Source organism: Balearica regulorum, chromosome 1, assembly GCF_011004875.1.
Source record: "Balearica regulorum gibbericeps isolate bBalReg1 chromosome 1, bBalReg1.pri, whole genome shotgun sequence".
Classification (NCBI taxonomy): domain Eukaryota; kingdom Metazoa; phylum Chordata; class Aves; order Gruiformes; family Gruidae; genus Balearica; species Balearica regulorum.
The window spans coordinates 199,763,000-199,788,269 of record NC_046184.1 but is presented as its reverse complement, the minus strand read 5'-3'; the positions used below and the strand labels follow the sequence as shown (position 1 = coordinate 199,788,269).

The following is a 25,270-nucleotide window of genomic DNA, read 5'->3' as shown; positions in this document are numbered from 1 at the left end:
AGTAAAAGCGAAGCTGACTGAACTAATTTGTACCATCTTTGCAAAACCTGGCAAAAAGATGACATGTAATTTCAGTTAATGTTATTAATTCAATTGAATGCCTCTAGAACTGCAGTTATATTAATTCGATTTACGGCAATTTGCAAATAAATTTAGTGTAGGCCCTGTTTTATATACTGGATGGAGAGAAACCGGCAATAGCATGGTAATCCCTTTTATTTTTAAAAAACATAAACTATTATGTGAATCTTTCAAAAAATAATGTTCAGTAAATTCTCATACCAGGTCGACAATTCTGAAGCCTGCCATCAGAGTGGATAAAAAGACATGACTTCAGGAGTATGGAGATGGTCTCTTTAATACAGCAGCATGAAAAATGCACTTTTAGCTACACTGCTAAAAGCAAGATACCCTATAAGTGTGTTCCCTGTGGTCAGATTATTTTACCATTTGGCTTGAATTAATTCAACTTTGAAAAGTCGGTTGCTGGATGAGCAGAAAATGAAACCTTTGCTTTTTTCCTAGGGACTGAGATTTCAGGCACCCTTGGCATTTCTGCACTCTTCTTCAGAGTTTCACTTGTAGTAAACAATTGCACTTTGGTCTTCTCTCAGTCATACTTGAAAGCATTAATAAATCCCAAACCCAGTAGCGGGCTAATGCATGTCGACAGAATGCAAGAGACCTTGTACAGGTTGGAGAGAAGAGAAAACTCTTCCATACACATTATTAGAGAGCAGAATCATTTGGGTGGAATTCATCTCAGTGAAAGGCTGTGATGTCAATGTCCCAATCTCAGCTACTCTAAGTTCCCTTTATGGTCAGTGGAGAAAAATAGGGACTTGTGTGATTCATCTGTTTTTCTTTAAACATCTCCTTGAGAATGCAAAGACTGGTATTCTAAAAGTGCCTGTTCTTCCTCACTAGTTACAAGAGGGTGGTCAGACGAATCATGTCCAGGTTGCAAAGATCAAGGAATCTGTATGCTTATAAACTGACCCTTGAGGTGACATAGCAAATGTGTATTATGGTTGCAGACACGATAGATAGTTCTTCATCACAAGTAGCAGACAGCTGGTATTCTCCACTTCTCCAGGTCCCATGTCAGCTAATGGTCACAAGTAATGGTTAGGCACGTCAGCTTATTCACAAGTAGGGGCTGAACAGGGGCTGAAACTGCACTCATGGAGTGTTTGCAGGGAGCGAACTCCATCTGGCAAACGTTACTCTGCATGGTTATTTCTGCTCAGAATTCTTCTGGCCCTGGCTTTCTCTACAGGCTGTCAGGTGGGTGACAGGAGGAGAAGAGTAAATTAGCAGACACAACATGTTTTCAAACCTTTTCTTGTGAAGTCTTTGATAATCTTCCAGGTAGAATCCAGTGAAGCCATACTGCTGGTTTGCCATCTTCATTTCTTCCCAGCCTTTCTGAGATAACCATTATAATGGAGAGCAACATAGCTTAACAGTAATCTATATAAGCTTTGGGACTCCTTCTGAAGTAGCACCTTTTAATAATACTACAGGAAATTTGGAAAATACAATGTTCTTATTAGCCTTGAGAATTACTAAAACTTAGGGACTCTTGTCAGTCCTAAGAAAAGCCTCTACTGCTACATCAGCAGAAAACAAAAACCAAGGTAAATAAAACCAGGTAAAATTTTCAGTAGAGTATTTTGGGCAGAGATAAATACACTTTTTATCAAGCTTTTTCTCCTTCCGTCCTTTCTTCCCACCTACACTTTCACAAACACCGTAGCTCTTTTCTTCTAGTTTCTCAAGTAATCTCCCTTCAAGTCTACATCCAGAAGCTGCTGAACCAACCTGTCTTACTTAACAACATTCCTCAACCACAAACTCCATATAGAACCTCATCTGAGATGGATGTTTTTTTAAAAGCGCTTGACAAAAAAATCCCCAACCCAACAACATACACTTTCAAACCAATCTGTAGGATCTTTCTGGGACTCATTAGCAACTCCAGGATAAGAACAACTTGATTTGAGTTTCTAAACGTGTCCAGGACTCTTGGACCTACGGCCTGCTCGGAAAGACTGAAAACAACTGGCCAGGGATGAACTGATCAACTTTGCCTGGAATGTGACTGAGTTCCTCTTTGTAAATACGTGGAAATATACTCTGATTAATTTCTAGCATTTCTGATTCTATCCTAGTATTTTCCATTATTTTAATTGAAGTCTGCTTGAAAAGTTTGGATTTGTTTTTCTCCTTGTTCCAGCCACTGCTCTACCGCTCCAATCTGGCTGTGTATGTTGTTCAGTTTAGAACAACAGGTTTCATATTTTCCATTTAGAACTCCAGTGATTCCTGGAATATATGTGATTTACAGGGAAGAACTTCCACACATTATTTCAGCCTGACAAGTGTGACTGAAGAAATGGAGAAAGCAACATGAAGAGAAAATCCAGCAAAACCCTTCCTTCACAGAACAAACAGACACTGGAAAATGCTCGAGTTTTTGGTCCCTTGATTAATAGATGCCATAAATTTTCATTACATATTCTCTGAAATGCTACAAACTTGAGACACATTATAAGTATTCACAAACAAGCTCTTGTCTGAATTAAATAAGGTGACAGAACGCCTATTGTAGGAAATGTAAGCCTGTGCTTTAACTGCTCTTCATGATTTCCCATTGCATTCCATCAGCAAGCCATCAGCCTATAATGGAAGGAACATATCTTCATGTGAAAAAATGTTTTTCCCATTCTCAACTCAAATAGCATCACCTTTGCTAAAGTTAATGTATCAACCAAAATGTTAATGGAGATGTTTACCCAACAAGGGAATACACTCAAAACGTATTTTAGTGATACTATCAAATAGATGATGTGTAACTATTTAGTCACTGGTCTCAGAAATGGATTTAAAGCATGTATTAAGAAACTAATCCCACATCTGAAATAAGTATATGTGTCTAAAAATTTTATTGTAAGTATACTGAATCATCTTGTGCCATGGTTGAAGTTAGTTCTCCAGAAGGAGAGGCACTATATCACAGTATTACTCTATGACATTAAATTTGTATTAGACCTTTATTAGATACTTGGGGTCAGAATCTATTAGTGTGGAAATAAAAGCAAAAATATACTGGTCCATACCAAGAGACAATTTGAGAAAAGTGGCCTTATCTTTTACAGTGGGCATAAGCGGATGTTTAGAGCAAACATACAAAAATAGGTCAGTGTGGAATGGTGCTTCGGAGTAGACTCTCTTGCTATGGGCATTTAGAGACTAACAGAGCTATAATAGATCATCTGTGCATCATCCCTTTTAACAGTTCTTTTGGTCTAATTAATGGACCATAAAATTGACTGATCATATTTTAATACAGTTATAATTCTGTAGGAAGTACTTTTTATTGTTAAATTATGGATTGTTTTCAGAAGTACTTCTTGCTTAATTTAAGTCTGTCATTTTATCATTTCATCAGGTGTCTTCTGGTTCTTATGTTCCTTAGAAGGAATGAACAACCATGCCCGCCCATGTTCTTACAGAAAAATCTATCCTATACTTTGTTCTTCACTAACATCCATCCTAAGAGTTATAGCCCGTGTAAGCCTTTTCCTACAGAAATCTCTGCATATTTCTAATCATTCACAGTGATTTTTATCTCTACCTTCAAATGCAAAGAACAAAAGTGTATACTCCTGTAAGTGATTTGGAGTAATTTCTCCTTACATGTGATTATCAACCTCAATTTTATGCTCAGCATTGTATGAATGTACTAAAAAATAGCTTTTTTTCCCAATAAAAGTTATTAACCACATATTTCAATTATTATTCCAGAAAAAATCAGATGGATAAGTACATGAAAGATGAAGCAGCCTGCTACACCAGCCAAGGTAAATAAAAAGACTTTCTGTTCATGATATTGTATTTTGAAAGGAAGTGAAACTTAACTTAAAATGCAGATCTTTTTTGGATTCAACAAAAGCTCTGGGTGTATTAATTCTCATATGCTATATACATAGCAGCAACACTTTACACTTTCTCAAATAGCAGATGTGCACCCAAAAAACTGAACAATACAAAGATCATTTCTGGGAACAGTAGGTACAAGAGGTATACAAGCGTAGCTTTCTCTGGGACCATAAACATTGTGTTTCTTGGATTTTTAATACTGTACCTTCTGTAGAGAGTGACAGATTTAAAATTAAAATACTCACAGTCCTGAGAATGTGCCCCACTTGTTTAGCAGTCTCTTTAAATTCAGATTCTCCATTTGTTATTGATTCCATTCCTTTTTCTTTACGCATGAATAACACAAAAACATAAGACATAGAGCATCTTCTAGTAAAATATTTAAATATCTTTCCTAGAATAGGCAGAATTAATTTGATAGTAATTACAATGCCAGGGATTGGAATGGGTGTGCCATGGAGTGGTAATCCTGTTTGTCTTAACATCACTTTTATTGTTAAAGCAACAGAATTCAGAACTAACGGTATGTGAAATTTCTCACGGGTATTACAACCCCTAATAGCTGTCCAACTCCTTTGTCTACAGTTTTGGACAAAACATCACAAAACAACCAAAATAGACAAGGGGAATTGATGACGGAGTAACTAACTAGCTCAAGGTCATACAAGAAGTTAGTGGAGAGTTATGGTACTAAACTGTCATCAATTTCAATGTCCAAGCTCATAACCATCAAAGCCTTATTAACCGTAGGAATAATCCATACTCTGCCTTTATCTATCCCCATTTTCAATGCATTATGAAGAATTCTAACTAGTAAATCCTCTAAATATCTTCTTAAGAAATCAACTATTTTCTATATATTGGTTATAAAAGACAAGCTAGTGGTTTTGTCTTACAGAGAGGTCCAGTAAAGGACACCAAAGCTGAGCAGCCCAGTGGGATGCTGAGAGGTTTATACAGACACACATTGTAAATTGTATTTTTCAACAATCTGCTGTGAGGGGTATCTCACTGTATATTTGACTCTTGAACTGGTGAAACTTCATGTACAGGCACTGAAAGAATACTGCTGATCTTTTCACTCTCATCTCACATAGATGATTCCAACAAATCCTCATAAATTTGGTTCTTAAAAAGAGGATGATTTGTTGAGAGTACTCTTTATCATGGACCAGATCACTGTATTTATCTCAGCATCCATCATGGCATACGGTTCACAGCTGCTGACTCGGAAAGACCCCCAAAGGAGAACTGAGAGAAAAAATGTCTTCTCTGTCCATTTCAGGTGAGGTGTTCTGGCTACCTATAGCCTTTGCATACAAAGTCTCAATGTAGGTCATGAGTCAAATCTCCCTTCAGCCCGTTTTTCATATGTAATCTCTACAGATACAAGAAAAGACCATGCCTCTTTTCCAGAGTGGTTATGCTTTTCCTAAGCCTTTGCCTCCACTACCTCTGTTTGCGACTGGCAAATAATTTTCATCTTTGTCTCTGAATAATACACATACTACAGTGAGTGATGCGGTTGCAATATGCGTATAACTACCTTGAATCCAGTTAGTTTGGACAGTAATGCACGAAAAGATGACCCTGCAAGCCTCAGTGTGCACTGTAAAGCTTACCAGGGAGTCTGGTTGCCCAGGCTACCACATCTTCACTTTCTTGCAAACAAACTCCATAAAACATAGCTGGAGTTGTTCTTTCCATGCATGAGCAGAAATATGGCAGTCAAAACTACATGCAGCTTTTGCAGCAGAGTTTATTATACTACTTTCTGCAATATTATATTCCACAGACTATGGAATCACTGTTAATGTAGTCTATCATCTCATTTAGTTTCTGAAAGCGGTGGCATAGAAAAACATTGGGTTTTTTCCTAGAGAGTTTATAGTAATTCTGGAGTACACAAACATGTATGCACTTGAAATATTTGCTTCCAAAAAGAATAGCTTAGCATTTGCAGTGGGGGGTTCACATGTTATTCAAATAATGCTATTCCTTAGTCTCTAATAAAGTCTCCTGAAGGCTCCATGCATCTAGTATTTTTTGAAGCTGTGTTTTAAAATCGCCTAAGCAATAAAGGATGAGCTTAATGTTACATTATATGATAGGCTAAAAACAAATAACAAGCCTGCTCACCCGCATGTTCCTCTCAGCTATGTGTTTAGAACCTAAAAACCTAGATTTTTTTCCCCTTTGTACTAAGTAAACAATAATTTATGCTCCAAAAATTTGGACTAGAAAGAATATTTCATGAAGAATTTCAGATGGAATTTTTTCTGTGAAACCAAGTTTCTTAAAGATTTTAAAAACAAAAGAGAACGCTTGATTTGTCTAGAGAGGGAATTTAATCTTCAATGAGCCTAAGAGTAGCTGATCTACAACATGCACTTCGGAAAGATTTCAACATCTTTTATGCATCTCTGTACACACAAATATAAATGAAAGACCCCCAAACAAACTTTGGTGCCTACACAGTGGCACTTAAGTCAGACCCCGCAGGTCTCTCTGATACTCATTTCTGCATTAGGGTCCAAATCTGTGCCTTGCTACAAACATATTAAGTTTCAGAGGTTGAAAGCTGAACTCAGAAAAATATTTTCTGCTTGTTTAACAAGCCTTTATTTCCAGATATCCCTATTTATACTATGTGGTCAAGGTGCATTATAGGCTTTTCAATAGTGAAATAAAATTGGGAAGCCATGCTCAGCCTCACTACTGGCTGGACCTGGGGAGAGGGAGCTGCGATAGCCTCACCTCTGTCAGGCTCCCAGATTCGGCAACTGAGCACAATGGACAAGGCTAACTCACAATCCAGCCTCTGGCTGCTATTGCCCTACACACTAAAAAAAAGACAGAATTTTAAAAGTACTGTGCTATGCTCACAGTAAAAAGCTTGTAAGAGGAATTTTAAAGGATGAAAGCTTGATTCAAGCATTAAAGGTGTCTTATAAAAATCACTATAACATTTTAAATTAAATGTTTTTATATCAATGAATTTTCATGTCATATTTTTACTGTTAATATATCTAAAGACAGACTCAGCAAATTACTTACATTGTGCTTCAGACAGAAAAAAAGATTCTGTAGAGACAAGTAGTGTGAGTTCAGCACCAATGCCACAGAAGTACCTCAGATCAAACTGTCCACCATCATAATTAGAGATAGTTTGCTGATTTTAAACAACAGTGTGGGTAAGAAAAAGTATCATCTGGCATACTTTGCAATTAATTTATTAGTAGAAAATTAGATAAATAATAGCTACTGAATATAAGCACCCAATAACTGCTACTATGAGGACATGCCCATGTAAGAACAGCTGCTGACTGCATTGTTAAATATAAGGATCCAGGACTCTCGGTGTGAATTATGAGGGAACTAAATGGTTACCAAACAGTCATGTATAAATACAGCTCACTGTATGGCTCCATAAACACTAGTGGTAACACAAGGGAAGAGTAAACACATACCTGGGACCAGAAAAATGCAAGACCCACTCTTTCAGCAACAGCACAGGTTTAGATCAACCTTAACTGGTCATAAAAATCATTTTAGGCACAGTGATAAAAGCAAGATATTAACTGAAGATGAATAAACAATAACTTTTATTTGAATGACTGTTGCCAGCTACTACAGTTGTAAAAATCAACTCCTTATGATAACAGAAATTTCACTGAAGAGGAAAACTTGTTCCACTTGCTGTGTAATCACATGGCCATACTATAGAAAAAATAAAAAAAATCCAATAGCAATTACATACCAAATAACCAAGATATACATTTGCAGAATCTATCATCTAAATGACAAAAAAGAGAAGAAAGAAAAAAGAAAAAGACCCAAACAAAAGACCCCCAAAACACTGGCAAGTTTTAGTGCATTTAGTCATTACATTTTGAAAGCAGCAATTTTTACAATCCTAGAATGGTTTGGGTTGGAAGGGACCTCAAAGATCATCTAGTTCCAACCCCCGTGCTGTGGGCAGGGACACCCTCCACTAGACCAGGTTGCCCAGAGCCTCATCCAGCCTGGCCTTGAACACTTCCAGGGAGGGACTTCCACAACCTCTGTAGACAAGCTGTTCCAGTGCCTCATCACCCTCACAGGGAAGTATTTCTTCCTAACATCTAATCTAAATCTTCCCTCCTTCAGTGCAAAGCCATTATTCCTCATCCTATTGCTACACGCCCTTGTAAACAGTTCCTCTCCAGCTTTCCTGTAGGCCCCTTCAGGTACTGGAAGGCCAGAATTAGGTGTCCGTGGAGTCTTCTCCAGGCTAAACAACACCAACTCTCTCAGCCTGTCTTCACAGGAGAGGTACTCCAGCCCTCTGACCATCTTCGTGGCCTCCTCTGGACTCGCTCCAACAGCTCCATGTCTTTCTTGTATTGAGGGCCCCAGAGCTGGATGCAGTACTCCAGGTGGGGTCTCATGAGAGTGGAGTAAAGGGGCAGAATCACCTCACTCATTTTTGCAGAAAAAGGGCAAGATACAGACGATGAGAAAGAAGACTGCATTTGAAGAAATAACAACTGCTGTATGTTCTTGGCTGGAAAGATGATCTAGACAATAAATACGTATTTTCAACTTACATTTGACTATAGTTTTTAAATACAACTACATTGTTTACACCAAAGACAACAGTCTGTTCAGTATTATCTTTCTAGTACAGTGTGCTTTCTACCATAAAGGTGCCTGACATCAGACTTGGGGGAGTAGAAGCCAACAGGACGAGTGAGTTCACCCAGGGTTAATCCATGCTGCCATCTTGTGGTTACCCACATGAGAAACATTGATTTTTACATTGCGTTTTAAACACTACTGCGTAAAAATATGAAACATCAGCAATGACCTCGAATAGCTAATGGCACAGACAGAAGGTGTTCCTTCTTTTCTGGAAAATTACTGTTGTCTTTTCAGAAATAATAAGCCAAGTTTCCGGTTTTGTCTTCAGATTTTCAGAGTGGTATGAGCACAAAACTGAAGGGGTGCAGTGTATGTTTATTCTTTTATGTATAGGCTGACAGAGCTACAAACAAACATAATACATGCATGATATATAACATAACCTGTATGTATATCTTTTATAATTCTTTGTAAAGGCATAGAGAACAGAATGTACAGCTATATTTCTACAAATTTCAACAAATGATAACATGAGCATTTGTCGCTACTGTTCACTCATTTATTAAATGGAGCTAAAGTTGAAATAAAAGGATGACCTGTCTTCTCATTAAAGACCTAATTAGGCCTAATTATGCTTCTCATCAAAGAGCTCGTTAGGCTACTTTCTAGACAATCCTGCACACTGCTGGTTTAAAATTGTATTCAGATCTTTAACCAAGGTCCTTCCTATCATTCCCCTTTCTCTGCTACCTCCACAACAGGTCCGCCATCACCCACCCTACATTTTACCCCTCAGCTGTTATTCACTGCGTTCTTAAGTAATGTTTATAAGAGTTAATTTTTAAGTGGAAATTAATATAGAATACGGACGATAAAGACAAAATTTTTGATGCACAAGCCTTTTCTCACCTTTAAATAGAGGAAGCACTTTCCAAAGCTAAATGCAAGTTGTCTCAACTCCTGAGATTTTAACTTCATTGCAAAAACTGGTGGGAGAATCTGCGAGAAAAGATGAGTGGCATTTACAGAACAAGAGAAGAAGATTTAGCTCTTAGGGGACAGAAAGAGATGGTTAATTTGTTTACTGCTTGTTTCTTCCTGCTTTCTTCCCCATTACTCCTGAAAATCTTCTGCCCTTTCAGCAGACAGGCCTTTAGTCTTCTCCTTCAGCTCTTTTCTCCACAGTTATTGTTTGCCTTGGCCACTGAAGTGCTCCCTATTAAGAAAACGTGGAGTTTGTGTGAACTTTCAAACTCTGCCTTGTTACCCAAGTCAAAATCCCAGCCTAACAAACAGTACATTTAAAATGAAACATGTGGGGTAGAACCTAGTTTTACTGTGTGAACAATGCAAGAAAATTAATAACCTAGGTTTTGTTAGGAAACTTTCTTTTTGGAAAGCTGGCCTAGTTCATGATTTGGCAAGTGTCTAAAAGTTGCAGGGGAAAATCAATGTATTTTCAAAATCTGACTGTATTTTATTAGAGGTGGTTTAAACAGAAATCTGGAGAGTATCATGGTATGACAGCCAAAAGAGGAATGGTAAAACACTGCAAAAACATCTCTTACTTTTTCTACAACTAATGAGAATACACGTAGAATAAACTAACCCCAAAGCATGGACTGAATGGTTTGTAGCCCAGGCAACACCCTATCTTCAGAAAAGGACCTTTGGTCTCCCGGCAGAGAGGGGCGGGCAGGGATCAGGCCGAGCAGCGCCTCACTGACCAGCCGCGCCTCAGCGCCACACTTCGGCGGCCAAGGCTGCCCGCGCGGGCCACAGCAACCACCGCCCCCCCACCCCCTGCCTCACCGTGATTGGCTGCGATGAGAACAAGGGCCGACGAAGCGTTCGGTGATTGGTGGTTGCGGTAGCTGTTTTGGCTCGTGGTGGCCGTTGCGAGGTTGTCGTTTGTCTTTTCTGCTGAGAAGAGTCGTGGCCCGGCCCGGCGGTCTCGGTGTGTCCCTGCTTCAGTCTCCTCAGTGGCCCACTCGAGGCAGCAGTGGTGGTATAATGGGAGGGGAGAGCACGTCTCCTCTCAAGTAGGGGGAAAAAAAATAAAAACCCCAACCAACCAGCAGGCTGTAAGGAAAGGAATTGGGGTCTATATACGTGGTGGATTGCAAACAAGGTATGAGCCTACAGTATTGAGGTACTGCAGAAAAGAGAATCATATTGAGGATGTATGGTTAGGCTTGAAGACCAGTAGTGGTGTCTTCTGCTGTGGCTGGTAGTGGTAGGGTTGGAGGTGGACTAGGATATCTAGTGGAGTAGCTGGATGGTGCAAAACAGGCCAGTGTTCTGTTGCAATTAACCGGTGTGCTTTTCAAGAAAAACACAGGTGTATGTTTTCTATGAGTCTTGAGTCTTTTTCATTTTCCTGTTTGCCAAGTGATGTAAGTAACCTGTAGTGTCTGCTCAAGTGATGAAATGTGTATGTTGTAGAGAATTTGTCACTTGTTTTGTTTTTAAAGTCAGACACCATCATGAATAGAAAGAAAGAGTTCCCGTTGGCAGAGAACAGTAATGAAAAGCTTAATAGAAGAAAAATGGAAGCTATACGGTATGTGAGTTTTTAAATTAGTGACTTTAATATTTTTAAGTTCTGACAGTATAATTATCAGGAAATAGTATTGCGGAAATGTAGAAAATGTTTGTATTCTGCAGTGTTGTGAGTCCATTTTTATGTGTTATGTGTGTCTGTAAAGCATGCTGCTTGTGGAAAGTTTTAGTATTTGGAGTAGCTTCAGGGAAAACATTTTAAATGCATTTTGGGATGTTGTCAGATACTGAGTTATTAGGATACCAATATCATGTATTGATCTGTATGTATATTTTACAAGTAAATAAATAACTGTTGATCTATTTAGTATATTTTTAATTATAGAATAAATGTGATGAAAATTGACTATATAACAGTTTATTAATGCTATTTCTAGTTACCTTGAGTGCTGGTTCTGCTTACCTAAAAGCGCTAATACCATCTTTATGGATGATGAATTCAGTATAGGGGGAAGTTTCTTCTCCAGTTAAAAAAGGGTAACAACATTTTTGTGTGTGTGGTGTGTTTCGTTAACTGCACCTTCTTCTACATAATGTCATTTGGTAAAAAGTGGGCAAGATTAGTTCTAAGAGAGCTGGAAATCGGAGTTTGTGTTTGGTTGATATCTCTAATGATCTTAAACTTTCACTTCGACCTCTGAAGGCAATGTCTTAAGATACTAGAAGAGGATTTTACAGAATCAAATCAGAGAAAGAGTGATTTGTGTCATATATCAAAAGCCATGAGTGTGAAAGGTAAGGCTTTTGGATCTTGACTTTTATTTCCAGCAATTTTGTGGTGTGCAGTATTCACTGTTAATTTATATTTTCTAGGGTCTGTTAATGACAATAGATGGGCTGACAGGTTTGATTAATGCTTTGTTTATTTACTACATTTCCAGTACTTAGCAAGAACAACCAATACTTTTCTCTTCCCCTCCTGCTGTTTTTCTTGACAAAGCTACTGAAAAGTTTGTTTTAAAAGAAACCTCATTTTTTCTAGGATTTTCTGCCTGAGTATCTTTTTTCCAAGAGTTGTAAAATTGTGTTGAATACGTAGTATTTATGGATGCTTTATGAAACAGGGTTTTTTCCTATGCTTGTAGGTACACATTTTGAATTTGTGTTTTCTTTTGCCTTTTTACCTTCTCTTTACCTGTGTTTATCCTGTCCTGAATATAACAGCAATGTAATATAGCTAATCATGCAGATAATACCCTAATCATTAAATGCAACTAAGTTTTTGTCATTCCAAGATAACTTCCATAGCTATTCACTTCTATTCCTAGCTTTCAAATTCTGTCATTATAAAAGTCAATGTCCAGATTCCTGTTGACTTGATGAATACTATATAGAAGACTACTCCAGTGATCATATATTCCTGTTTGTCTCATTGATTAATTAAGATGCCCTCCAGTTAACATTTGCAGTCAAGTGTTTCCTTTGCTTGCTTTTACAGCGTTGCATGATGATGTGAAGGATGAAGACACTGATTTATTTGGTTTCTCTTCTACAGAAGTAAGTTCATCTAAAGGTTTGTTCAGTAGTCACTGTGGTGGTCTGAAATAGTAATATTGCAGAATCTTATGCATTTTCTTAGCACTTCATAACCACCTGCTCCCCAGCAAGACTTCGCTAGCATTTCTCATTATGCAGCACAGCTATGTAGTGTGCATCTGATGTCCAAAGTCTGGTTTTAGGAAAGCTTAATTTATAGTTCTCCTTAGTGTCTCATGTTGCCAACTCTGTTCTACCTTCTCATCTGCACATAATGTGCAAGAAAGCAACTGGTGCATATATATGTTTTTTAAAAAAAGAAAACAACCCAAACCTCTTTCTGTGTCTGCTCCCAAATAAAAGTACTTAAAAGATTATTAGGTTTTTTTTAAATTTCCCTTTGCATGGTAGTGCGTAACTTATGAATATATTTCTGTTTCTGCATTTAAAAAAAATGCTCTGCTTGTCAGTCTTTTCTGTATTACAGCATGCTGATGTCATTTGTTCAAAATATAAATTTCTGCAAAGCAAACATTAAGCTTTTTTTATGTTCAATTTATGCAAAAGATAGGGTGTGGCCATTCTGTTTTTTCTGTTATGAAATTTAGATTTAGCCTTTATTGCAAATAAGTCTTTGCAATTAAGCCTCATCATTAAACTTTATTGAAAAAATAAGTTGTGATCGTGTTCACTAATGCACTGTGTTAGAAGTTTTGCATAATACTGGGAAAATACTAAAAGCAAACAGGAAATCAGCATTCCTTTTACTAGGAATGCTTTTCATTTACCACAAAGCTATGCTGATTGCTACAGAGCTTTGTCTTGAAAGTTGTTTTCTTACACCTCTCCTTGCTAATTCAGCAGCACTTGCTTTGAAACATGGTCGTCTCATTGAAACGGTGGTCTCATTGAAATGAAGGGGGGGTTGTACTGAAGGTGAAAACAGGCTTATAGAACATTTTTTACTGGGACTTGGATTTAACCCTGTATTTGAACTTGCTTTACTCTTTCCATCTGAATTTAGACCCAAACTGATTTTGAACTTGGGCTGTGCAGTGGCAACTCAGAAAAGCTAGCAAGGTAAACCTTTATTAACTCAACTGTTGTGTATGGGTTTAGATGCCAGAATAGGGGAGGACTTGACTAAGCAAGCATTTCCAGGTGTTTTTCTTGGGATGATATATTTTTTTAATGTGTTCTTTAAACTTTACTAATGTGTTCTCAGTATGGGTGTGTAGTGCTGTGGGAACAGAACTTGCTTGGTATTTGAGTACAAATAACATTTCACTGAAATGCAACAAGAAACTGATTGTTTGGCTTGAAAATGTTTGGAACTGAAAGTTTTAAACACTGTGGTAACTCCCTGACAAGGGTTCAGAGGGAGAGTAGAGAAGACCTACTGAAATGCCAGGCTGTGGTAGGAAGGACTGTACATATCATCATATCCTTCCCCCCACTGTCCTGCTGCTCCCCTTGCACCTTCTGCTTAGATAGCCAGTCACAGCTATAAAGATTAGATGCCAGCAATGTTCTGTGGTATTGTCATATCTAAATTACATGAACTTGCTTATTTATCTAGCCTGTGTGAACTTGAAGGAAGGCTTAAAGCACTGCCACTGCTTTGGAGATTGATGTTGATACAAATGAGAATAGGCGCAGATAATTCTCACAGATGTTTTTTATAAGGAATCTGTTCCTGTAAGGGAGATAAAGGATACTTATCTTCTGAGATTGGTGTATGTAACATGCATCGCTAACTTTTCCCAAAGTAAAATAGAAACTCAGGATTTCATGTATGGCTGTCAGTCTCTGCAGCAATGTTCTCCAAGTCCTCTCACAGTCCATCAGAAAGAGCAAACTGAGCACAGGAAGAACACCACAGTGCTTCCTTCCTGTAGTTAGTCTGGTGTATGTAGACTGTTTCTGTGAGAATCTTTAACATGTGTACTTTGCAGAAGAGCAGGGATGGGTGACCATACAACAGAATTTAAGAGCCTTCTTAACAGGTTGTCGGTAGATGTGTAATCTGTCCTGTATTATAAAGATTTTAATAGCCTAATCAATATCTGATGGGATATCTAAAAGAAAATATTTGGGCAACAAATGAAAAATGAATCCTGGAATGTTAATAGTCATGCATTTTACTCTCATTGAGGATAAGAATCACTACCACCTACTAAGTTTTTGTTCAGCCTTGCCAAAATTGTCAGATGAAAAATAATTACTAAAGATTAATTTTAAGATGATGCTAGTAGAAAGGAAACTTTATCTGTGGTATATCACAGTCTGATTTCTCCTGTCTTAAAAATAGGTGTGTGTGTATGTATTTAATGACAGATTTTGAAATACCCAAATTGTGTCTAAAGTACTTGTGGAAGTTTGGTATTTTATTTCAAATGTATAGGTGTTTTCCTTAAAGGTTTGTTTTGCAGGCCCTTCAGTCACATTACTGAAGATAAAAATGTTCAGCACCCAGTTTCTTCAAATGATGCACTGAGGGATAAACCAGCTCGAGCTCCATCAGCAGACATGGTGTGTTAATACAGAATTTCCTTATACTTTCACTTATTTTTTGTATGTGCATAGCTAATACTGCACTTCTTAAAATACAAAAACTTGTAGCCTTAATAGTTATGTGCTATTATTCCATGTTGTCCTAGATTTGATGTGCTGCTACAGTGTTAATAACTTGACAAAAAGAATGCAGCTCAAACCCAACCAGGTCATAGCTGAGGAGGGCTGGTCTATTCAGCTGGCTGTGAAACTACGTATTTTGAATTTAGTTTTTCCTAAAAAAACACCGAGGCTTCACAGTATTTGGGTTTGGGGCTGTTTTATTTCTTTTTAAATTCGAGACAGCTGCAAGGCTCATGCAACACATCCTTAAAGTAGCCATTCAGGGCAATAAGGTTGTTAGACAAATGCATCTCTCCTGAAACATTCTATTAAGTTTTCTAACCTGATCTTTCTAAATGCGGTTTGTGAAGTTTTAGGCGAGGTGAACTAATGTGGATATTTTAAAATGACAGAATAAAATGGAAATGAATGATATATCCTCTGCCAGTCCTGTTTTCTTCTATGGAGATTGTCCTGTACAATTACTTTGAAAGAATCGTAACTTGCAAATGTCTGTCTTGGCTCCTTAAGGAAGTTTTGTTATAGTGCCCATTAAAGTTTGAAATCGGTTTTCTTTTCTGAACACTTTTTTGAAAAGTCTATTTGAGGTAATCATGCTATCTTAAACTCCCAATATATTACTGTTGACAAAATATTAAAGGAAATAGCCTGAAGTTATCTTTGAAGCATCTTGAGTTTGAGGTCTTAAATAATATTTTGATGGTAGTCACCTCTTCTGTTGACAGAATATTTTCTTTTTTTGAAGAAAGTTGTTGTGAATGAGCTCATGAGAAAACCCACATTTATTGACATCCTAGTCTAACTGCTGCTTGCTTTTCTTTCTTTAAGTGTTTTTCAGACTCCTTTATTTTGTGTTTGATGATTACTAGATCTTTGGCAGTATCATTTCTTATGTCACTGAATGAGTATATCCATGTCTTTTGAGCTTTGGAAGTATTTTTTTATTACTGCATCATTGATCATAGTGAGAACCAGAAAGTAAAGGGGGAGCAATGCAATTCCATGACATCTTTACCTGTTATGTCTCCTTGCATCTGCTCAAAATAGAGTGGGAATAGTTGTCGTAGAGAAGTATTCCTAACACAGTTAACATCCAAGTCACAATAGCAGGAGGGTTTTCTTCCCTTTGTCTGCTCCTAGGAAGAAGACATAATTAGTCTGAGATGTTCAGATACATTAATTGGAAAGTTGTTCTAGAGATGAAGGTGACAACAAATATCTTTAATAAACTCCATAATGATGTGTGTGACTGACAGGTCTCTTCCACATTGTGGGCAGCGCTTCCTTTCACTTATACCAGCATCTGGTCAGAGGCAGAACTATTCCAGGTTTTTGAACTCTAAACTTTCATTTCTCCTTAACACTAGTGAGGAACCCTTTAGAAGTTGGAGATGTTTGCATGTTAGTTAAGTTACCTTTTGGCAAAGTGAACTGGTTGCTTAATAGTGACAGACTTACACAGCACCATCCCTGACTTTTTGGGGCATCCCCAGCTGAAGATGTTTTCATTTTGCTTTTAGCAAAATACCGGTACACTTAACTAGCTTTAGTAGTGTCAGTGATCTTAAAGGAGTAGCTGCTGCCTGAGCATTGACACATCATTCATGGTGTTGCACACACACACTTATTCTTGGGCATGCTTCCTCTGTCTTCAGGCTTGACCCTAGGTTTCCCACAGCAGAATCACAGGCATTGGATTTTATAAAATAATTAATTTAATTGAAAGGTGCAGCAGCAGGATCAGTCTGGGCTGGGTGCTTCCAAAGAAGGGGACCCAGAACAAAGAAATCCTGGGGCAATTACACCTTTGGGTCCCATGCACCCGCCTGTCACGTGCCCTTCATGCACTGTCCACGCGTCCTTTAGTCCAATGGTGATATTTGGTCTGGGGTCTTCTAACATCTAATTGGATTCTTCTTCTGTGTCCAGGCAGGCCGGGTCTTACCTTGTTGACTTGCAATTTCCGCAGTTTTCCCCAAAGGTTGGAGCCTCCTTATCTTCTGGTTTAGGCTCCTTGTGCACCTGCCCTTGCTGGTGCAACATGGAGAACCTGAGTCCCAGACTTGGGGAAGAACACTACCAAGACATTAGTGTGATAACAAAATACTTTCCCATACTAAAAGACTAAACACAGCACTGTACTAGCCATTAGGAAAACTACTAGGAAAATTACTGAGAAAAATGCCTCTATAATGGCCTAAAGGTTTCAGCAAATCTAGCCACTCATGCTAAGTAAAGCTAAGCAAACAGCACAAATCATACTCTATGATCCTAAGTAATTTATTCTAATTTAAATGTACTTATTTACATTAAACAACTAATATCCCTCAACAAGTAACAAAATAAGACTTTTCTGTATATACCTTCATATGCAAATATTTTACTGTCTTGCTTGCATCAGCATAACATTGGGAGCTTATTACATTTTATTGGCTTTTCCCAAATGATATTCCTAAATATTTTTTTTCTAGGCTGCAGTAGTCCTATTCTTCAATCTTGCATGTTTTCTTTCCTCTGTATTATTTATTAACTTTATTATGCTTTTCCTTCATGTACTATCTTTTCATTTGGTTTATGTGTGTGTGCAAATAAATTGCATGTATTTAACAAAAATATTTAGAATCCATGTTTCAGAAGTAATACACTGTATATGTTCTCATTGTAAGTCAGGTGAGCTAAGTATTTTGGGCCTGTTTGCAGCTATAGAGCTGCTCAGAGCCTTACATCGATCATCAGTTGCCCACATAAAGTGCCTCTGTGAAAATGGCAAATGAGTATAGCCCATCTTGTCTTCCAGTCATATAAGCAACTCTATATTCATCGGCAAATCTTTCCCCAGGACAGCAAAACTATGGAAGATATTGATGAAGCTTTGTGCATAGCTATTTGTAATCTCAGCCACTTACATGATGCAGACAAGGTGGGTGAAGATAAATAAATAGTGAAATATTAAATCCTATCCTTGATTGAAACTTTTTGTTATGAGTAGTTACACATTAACATGCTATTTAAACATGCTTTTACTACCTTTGTTTTGATATCTCTTCTGTCCTTCAACTGTTTGTGCTATTTCTGTGAATATACAGCTTTAAATTCTGGACTGTAGTATGGAGTTTACAGACGACAGGAGTAGTGAGCCTATGCATAACATACAGTTACTAGGTCAATCCATATATTTAGCAGAACCATATATAAGCCAGTCTTTAAGTACTAAGCTTGTGTTTCCTTTCAGTTTGTTTTTGCTCTAGCAGCTGTGCTGACTTCCTAGTTTTCACATGCCTCTTTCTGGATTTAAAGGTGTAAAAGAAATTATCTGGGCAACAGAAGTAATAATTTTAACAAACACAATATCCAAAATACGTAAATCAAGTAATGCATATTTATGCGAAGTATAAAATACAGGAGGACTCTTAAAATACTGGATAATGCTGTTAATAGGTTTTACTGAGTAACCTGTGAACTTCATCAATGATAATTATTTTATTTAAACTTTAACTCTTATTAAATGTGCTGTGGAAAAACTTGCAGTTCTGTCTTTCGCCATTTATTTACATTTAAAATGTATTCTAAGATACTCAAGCATAGAAGTGTTTAATGATCCAAAAGCTTAAAGCAAATTCATTCTATTAAGTGTGGCATGAAGTGTCCTTGTAACCTGTTTACCATTCCCTTTCTAACTTGATTTGTTGCAGTGGCTGATATGTCAGTTAAGCAGAATTATGTTAAATACCTAATTTATATACTAATAGCATCTTGTAAAAAAACCCGCCATTTCAGCAGCTCCAATACAGTAACTCATGCATACAACTGTGGCCTTCCAACAAAGACTGAGAATTGCCAAAGCCGTGTTGCATTACTGAGATTTTTTTTTTCCATCGTCGTCTTCGTTAAATGTAACTATAGTGACAAAACTGATGCTTAGCCAGAGGAAGAATCTTTTTTTTTTCTTTGTGCTCACAATGAGTTCAAAAAAACCCCAGTAGAAATCTGTGTATGGAACTATGTTAGAATGTCAAGTAAGGAAAGTGAGGCAGTGGGCCCAGGATCTGTGTGCTTCTTGCCTCATAGACCTAAAGACTTCAATTGACATGAGGATCCAGACAGTGTGAGCTGACTAGGCATTAGAGAAAACAAAGGCATTAATGAGCTATAATTGGTTAAAGTGTCACTCTTTCTGCTGTAGTATTGATCACTGTCTTACTGTTCATTGCTTCTGTTCTGAATTTTAAAAAAAGTAATGTGAGAATAATGAAATAATAATAACAACAGATAATATATGCATGTTTGTTCAACATTTCATTATTGAACAAAATAGATGCTGAAATACCTGGAATTGAAAATGAAGCAGGAAGGAGACAAAGTTGCAGAAGCAGCAGATAGAACGTTTGATGACCTTATTACTTCTCTCCTCTCAAGGTAGTAATCTGGTTTGTAGGATGGTGGGGTTGTTTTTATCACGAAGTTGTTTCTAATTCAGACAAAAGAATTCAAAATAAAATTTCCGTCTTCCTCATAACAGTATTTCATAATACCTGTCTTTATTTTTTGTGCAATATTTTTGCCTTTTAACAGTGGCATTTTGGAGCTGGTTTGCGTGGTTGAAGAACACTAGTGTATGTAGCCTCTGCACTTTAAAAACAGAAAAAACTTAGAAGTCTTAGTGATGTTAGTTTTCTGAAATAGCTCGATTATGAGGGTTTTTTGATACTGTCCTTAGTGGATGATCAGCTTAACAGCAAGAATAACTTTTTTAAAAATTGACTTTCTGCAAATTTTCAAGGTGATAGAAGCCCAAGGACACTATTTCTTAATTTTCAAAAATATTTGTATCTTCAGTTTTAAGTGGGGGGAGGGCGTGTCAAAGCTAAGGATTCCAGAAGAGACTCTTGAGAGGGAGGTCTGATACCTTAATAGACTGAATTGTAAAATCCAACTACTAAGTTTTCAGTTGGATGTGCATGGAAATATCAGGAGGCTTGAATGGAAGAGGGCTTTAATCATTTAATGAAAAAAAAATGTTTCTCCAAATGAAATGGCTTTTCAGTGTAAACTGTTAACTTTTGTAGTTCCTTGTATTATTAAATGGGTTTTCCATGCTTTTCACTGTTTGAGGAAAATGATGTTTCTGTGTGAGACATATCCACATGGTATTGTGGTGTGACTGGCAGTGGTGTGTTACAGTTGAACTTCAAATCTGTATGGCTGAGTGCTTATTAAATTCTGAAAAATAATATTTTTAATACAGGAAAAGGAATCTGTGTGCAGAATTAGTGAAGAGCATCAGCAACTACAGTGCTGGTATTGCAAAAGCAAAGCAAATCATTGAAGAGAAGAGAAAGTGCTTGATTGGTGCCATTAGGATTGCGAAGGAATTAAAAATTACACCTTCTGTAAGAACCTATTGTGATCTCACTCAGGTAGTTACATTCTTGCACTGTGAAATAATCTCTTTTTAATGAATACATTCAACATTTGATTGAAGGTTTCTGTGATCTGTCTTTCAGTTTTCTGACTTCAACACTGAGTTTTTTCCAGTAACGTATTCTTACGCCACCTCTGCACATATACACAGTTTATATTTGGTCTTGGTCACAAATTAGGGTCTGGTGACTGATGTGAAACAGAAAAGAGGGTTCTTGCCTCAAAAAGCTTGCTACCTGAAATAGCAGATGGAAGGGGAGGACAGGAAAACTGTGACATGGTACTTACTGATCAGTGAAATGACAGTGTTTTCAGTACTTTAGAAGTCTCTCAAGCCTTTCCCATTCCAGACCTCACTGAACTACTCCAGAATTAATAGTCAGTTGAAGGTTAAGGATTTTATAATCACTAGGATACATGAGGGTCATTGCACTGAGTAAACATTACCTCAGTGTGTCCATAAGCTTGTGTAACACTTCCTTGAATGTCTTCATAATGCTTGTGGCAGTGTGTATGTGTGTCTACATATGTACAATATATGTATGTATGCATATGCAGTGGCAGTGAGTTCCATGGTGTATATAAAATAGCTCCCTATTATTAAATAGGGAGCTAAATTATATGAAATAGCTCCTTATTATTTTATTATATAAAATAGCTCCCTATAAAATGAGGTGTATATAAAATAGCTCCCTCTGTTCTTTCTAAATCTGCTACCCAGTTACTTCATTTGGATCCTTTGTAGTCTTTGTATTGAGAAAAATAATTACTAACTGGTCTCATCATTCTTTGAAGTAGTGTGATTTTTGGACTGTCGTGTTCCTTGCATCTAGTTGTCACCGTCCACGTGAAGAAATTGTCTGTCTTATGTGACCCAGGAAAGAGGTCTGATCCTCCTTTTTTTTTTCTGGCATTTGCCTTCATCTTGTCAAGTGTGACTTTTGGAGGCTGGCACCCACCACTGTCCTCCCCTCAGCCTACCTTCTTTCTTAGAAGTCACCTTCTCAGTAGATGTTCATACAAAAGAAAAATCTGACCCATGCTTCTGTTTACGTGCTAATGTTACAAAATGTCCAACCACTATGTCTTAGCAATATAAGAAGGCATAATTGAGAATTAACTATTGGCTGTTAATGAGTAAGCTCTTGGGTTTTTCTGTAAAATTAAACATGTCTTACTCTGGCTTTGCCATGTTGTAAATAATAGGTGCCTGTATCTGCTTTTTCTATAATCAGAGAATCGGAATGGTTTGGGTTGGAAGGGACCTTAAAGATCATCTAGTTCCAATCCCCCTGCTGCGGTCAGGGACACCCTCCACTAGACCACGTGGAGAACAATAGAAGCTAAGACTGTATTTCTTAATTTCAGGTTATTTATAATTTAAAGTTGCCAGTTGACACTGAACTCTCAAGAATGAGTATTTTAAAGGAAAAAATACTTCCAAGGTAAATGACTGGAGTGGGAGGTATATTGGGAGGTAAATGGATGCACTGGTTATCTTAATTACAAAAACTATTCACATAGCAGTTACACAGCAGAAATTGAGCTGCTTCACTTGCATTTTACTGAAAAACTACTAATTCAGATTAATATAAACTCGTCACTAACAATGCGCAGTAGCCTTCATCTGAGGCATCAGGGAGAAAGCACATACAGTTTGCTGCTATGTAAACAAATATATGTGCATTTAGAAAATTCTTGACAAACTTCTGCCACTTTCCTACTTCCTCTCCACCCCTTATAGGTAGAAATAAATTGGGGAAACAATGGCTTAATTATTTTTTTAAAACTGAATCTGTTTCCCACCTTCAGGAAAGACTTAAATGGTTTTTGGGGCACTGATGTCTAAGGAGAAATTTGTGCAAAATCCCAGTTACCATGTTGCCCTCATTGGTAGTGACAAATATGATTTCTGTACTAGAAATGAGTAAGAAAATGTGTCATGGCTGTGGTACAGTTCACCCTATGCAGTTTGGTCATAAGACTGGTCAGAGTACTGTAACCCTAGTGTATAAAGGCCACATTCAGGAACGACGGAGGTATAGAACAAAGGTGGTGTTATGTTGGAACATCTTGGGGAACCTGAATGTATTTCAGGACATGGAACCATTTTGGGGGATAGAGTGGTTGTGTGACATCAGATTCTGACTGGCACAGAGGAATGAAGCTCAAAGTTGATTACATGCATGCAAAGTGTGGAAAAAATTACCATAGAATCAGAATCATCTAGTTTGGAAAAGACCCTTAAGATCATCAAGTCCAACTGTTAACCTAATACTACCAAGTCCACTGCTAAACCGTGTCCCTTAGCACCATGTCTACATGTTTTAGATTACAAAATCATCAAGCAGTTTGAGTCAGAAGGGACCTTTAAAAGTCATCTAGTCCAACTCTGCTGCAACGAGCAGGGACATCTTGAACTAGATCAGGTTGCTCAGAGCCCTATCCAACCTGGCCTTGAATGTTTCCAGGGATGGGGCATGTACCACCTCCTTAGGCAACCTGTTCCAGTGCCTCACCACCCTCATGGTAAAAAATTTCTTCCTTAAATCTAGTCTGAATCTACCTTGGTTTAGTTTAAAACCATTACCCCTTGTCCTGTCACTGCAGGCCCTATTGAAAAGTTTGTCCACATCTTTCTTTTAAGCCCCCTTTAAGTACTGAAAGGCTGCTCTGAGGTCTCCCCAGAGCCTTCTCTTCTCCAGGCTGAACAACCCCAACTCTCCAAATGCCTCTAGGGATGGTGACTCAATCGCTTCCCTGGGCAGCCTGTTCCAGTGCTTGACAAAAATTACGATTCCTGTCATATGTTAGTTGAATCATTAGAATGTGGATAAAGGTATCTTCAAAATCATCTTTTAGTAAATTTAAAGACTTGTTAGGTATGGCCTGTTTTTGAAGACAATGTCAGTGGTGAATGAGAATTTTGGAGAAGCCTGTTTAAATGCATAATGGCAAACTCTTCCAACCTAGGAGAAAGCTAAAACATAGAATCATAGAATGGTTTGGATTGGAAGAGACTTTAAAAGACCATCTACTTCTAACTGCCCTGCCACGGGCAGGGACACCCTCCACTAGACCAAGTAGCCCAAAGCCCCATCCAACCTGGCCTTGAACACTGCCAGGGAGGGGGCATCCACAGCTTCTCTGGGCAGCCTGTTCCAGTGCCTCACCACCCTCACAGGGAAGAATTTCTTCCTTACATCTAATCTAAATCTACCCTCTTTCAGTTTAAAGCTGTTACCCCTCGTCCTATCGCTACACACCCTTGTAAACAGTCCCTCTCCAGCTTTCCTGTAGGCCCCCCTTTAGAAACTGGAAGGCTGCTATAAGGTCTCCCTGGAGACTTTTCCCCAGGCTGAGCAAGCCCAACTCTCTCATCCTGTCCTCATAGGAGAGGTGCTTCAGCCCTCTTGTTACCTTTGTGACCCTCCTCTGGACTCGCTCTAACAGCTCCATGTTCTTCTCGTACTGGGAACCCCAGAGCTGGATGTAGTACTCCTCTAGGTGGAACCTCATGAGAGTGGAGTAGAGGGGCAGAATCACCTCCCTTGACCTGCTGGTCACGCTTCTGATGCAGCCCAGGATACAGCTGGCTTTCTGGGCTGCAAACGTACATTGCTGGCTCACATTGAGCTTCTCGTCTACCAACGCCCCCAAGTCCTCCTCCTCGCATCTGCTCTCAATCCATTCTCAGCCCAGCCCATAGCAGTACTTGGGATTGCCCCAGCCATATGCAGGACCTTGCACTTGGCCTTGTTGTTAATAGGATTTGAAGAATGAAACTTGAGTAGGTAATTAATCTCTTTCTTTGTGCCTCTATGAATATTGTGCTGAAAAATACTGTACATTTCAAACTCTGAGTGATTTATGTATTCATGTCACATTTTGTAATGTTTCTTCTTTTCTCTTGAGATTCTTCCTAAACACTGATGAGATTACACCTCTGTTAAAAAATTTGGGCAAGATTGAATGGGGAACAACAGGGCAGTAAGTATTTTTTCAGGAGGATAGGTACAGTAACTTAACGTGTTCTTCTAATGGTTAAATATTTATTGGAAATTAAATTTAAAAATAAAAAACCTGTATATGCTTATGGGTTTCTAAGAGTATAATGAAACAAAGCAAAACTTCAGATGTTGGTATTTCAATCAGCATTCCGGATAATCCAGTTAATGTTTCAGTTCTGACATTCCAATTTTACTTGTCTTTTCACCCAATTATATTTCACTGTATCACTTAAGTTACCAAAATTTATTTTTATGCTGTATGCTTTTCAGCTTTGGCATTTAATGATACAAATACAGAATCATTTAGGTTGGAAAAGACCTTTGAGATCATTTAGTCCAACTGTTAACATAGCACTGCCAAGTCTACTGCTAAACCATGTCCCTAAACACCAGGTCTGCATGTTCCTAGCACACATAATGGAGATATTTATCATTTCAGCATATGAAAATTACTTAATGTAAGTGTAAATAAATCTCTAAAAGCAACAGCAAATACTGAAATTTACAGTATTTCCGCTTCACAGTCTAAATACTGATTGTGTCAAATACCACAATAAATTACTTCAGATGAACTTGAATTAGAAAAAAAATCATTT

General features: G+C 37.9%; 1 protein-coding gene across 1 annotated transcript in view; it reads left to right on the top strand.

Annotated features, from left to right (window-relative positions):
• The first annotated feature begins 10,665 nt into the window (after positions 1–10,665).
• The window catches only part of RNF17 (ring finger protein 17), a 54,328-nt gene continuing 39,723 nt past the window's right edge, over positions 10,666–25,270 (top strand). The window contains exons 1-11 of the mRNA XM_075742255.1: positions 10,666–10,699; positions 11,043–11,131; positions 11,774–11,865; positions 12,569–12,627; positions 13,631–13,686; positions 15,039–15,138; positions 18,083–18,163; positions 19,559–19,659; positions 20,489–20,660; positions 22,033–22,109; positions 24,580–24,654. Of these exons, the coding sequence (XP_075598370.1) occupies positions 11,055–11,131; positions 11,774–11,865; positions 12,569–12,627; positions 13,631–13,686; positions 15,039–15,138; positions 18,083–18,163; positions 19,559–19,659; positions 20,489–20,660; positions 22,033–22,109; positions 24,580–24,654 (890 nt within the window). The 5' untranslated portion in view covers positions 10,666–10,699; positions 11,043–11,054. The remainder of the gene's footprint in view (positions 10,700–11,042; positions 11,132–11,773; positions 11,866–12,568; positions 12,628–13,630; positions 13,687–15,038; positions 15,139–18,082; positions 18,164–19,558; positions 19,660–20,488; positions 20,661–22,032; positions 22,110–24,579; positions 24,655–25,270) is intronic.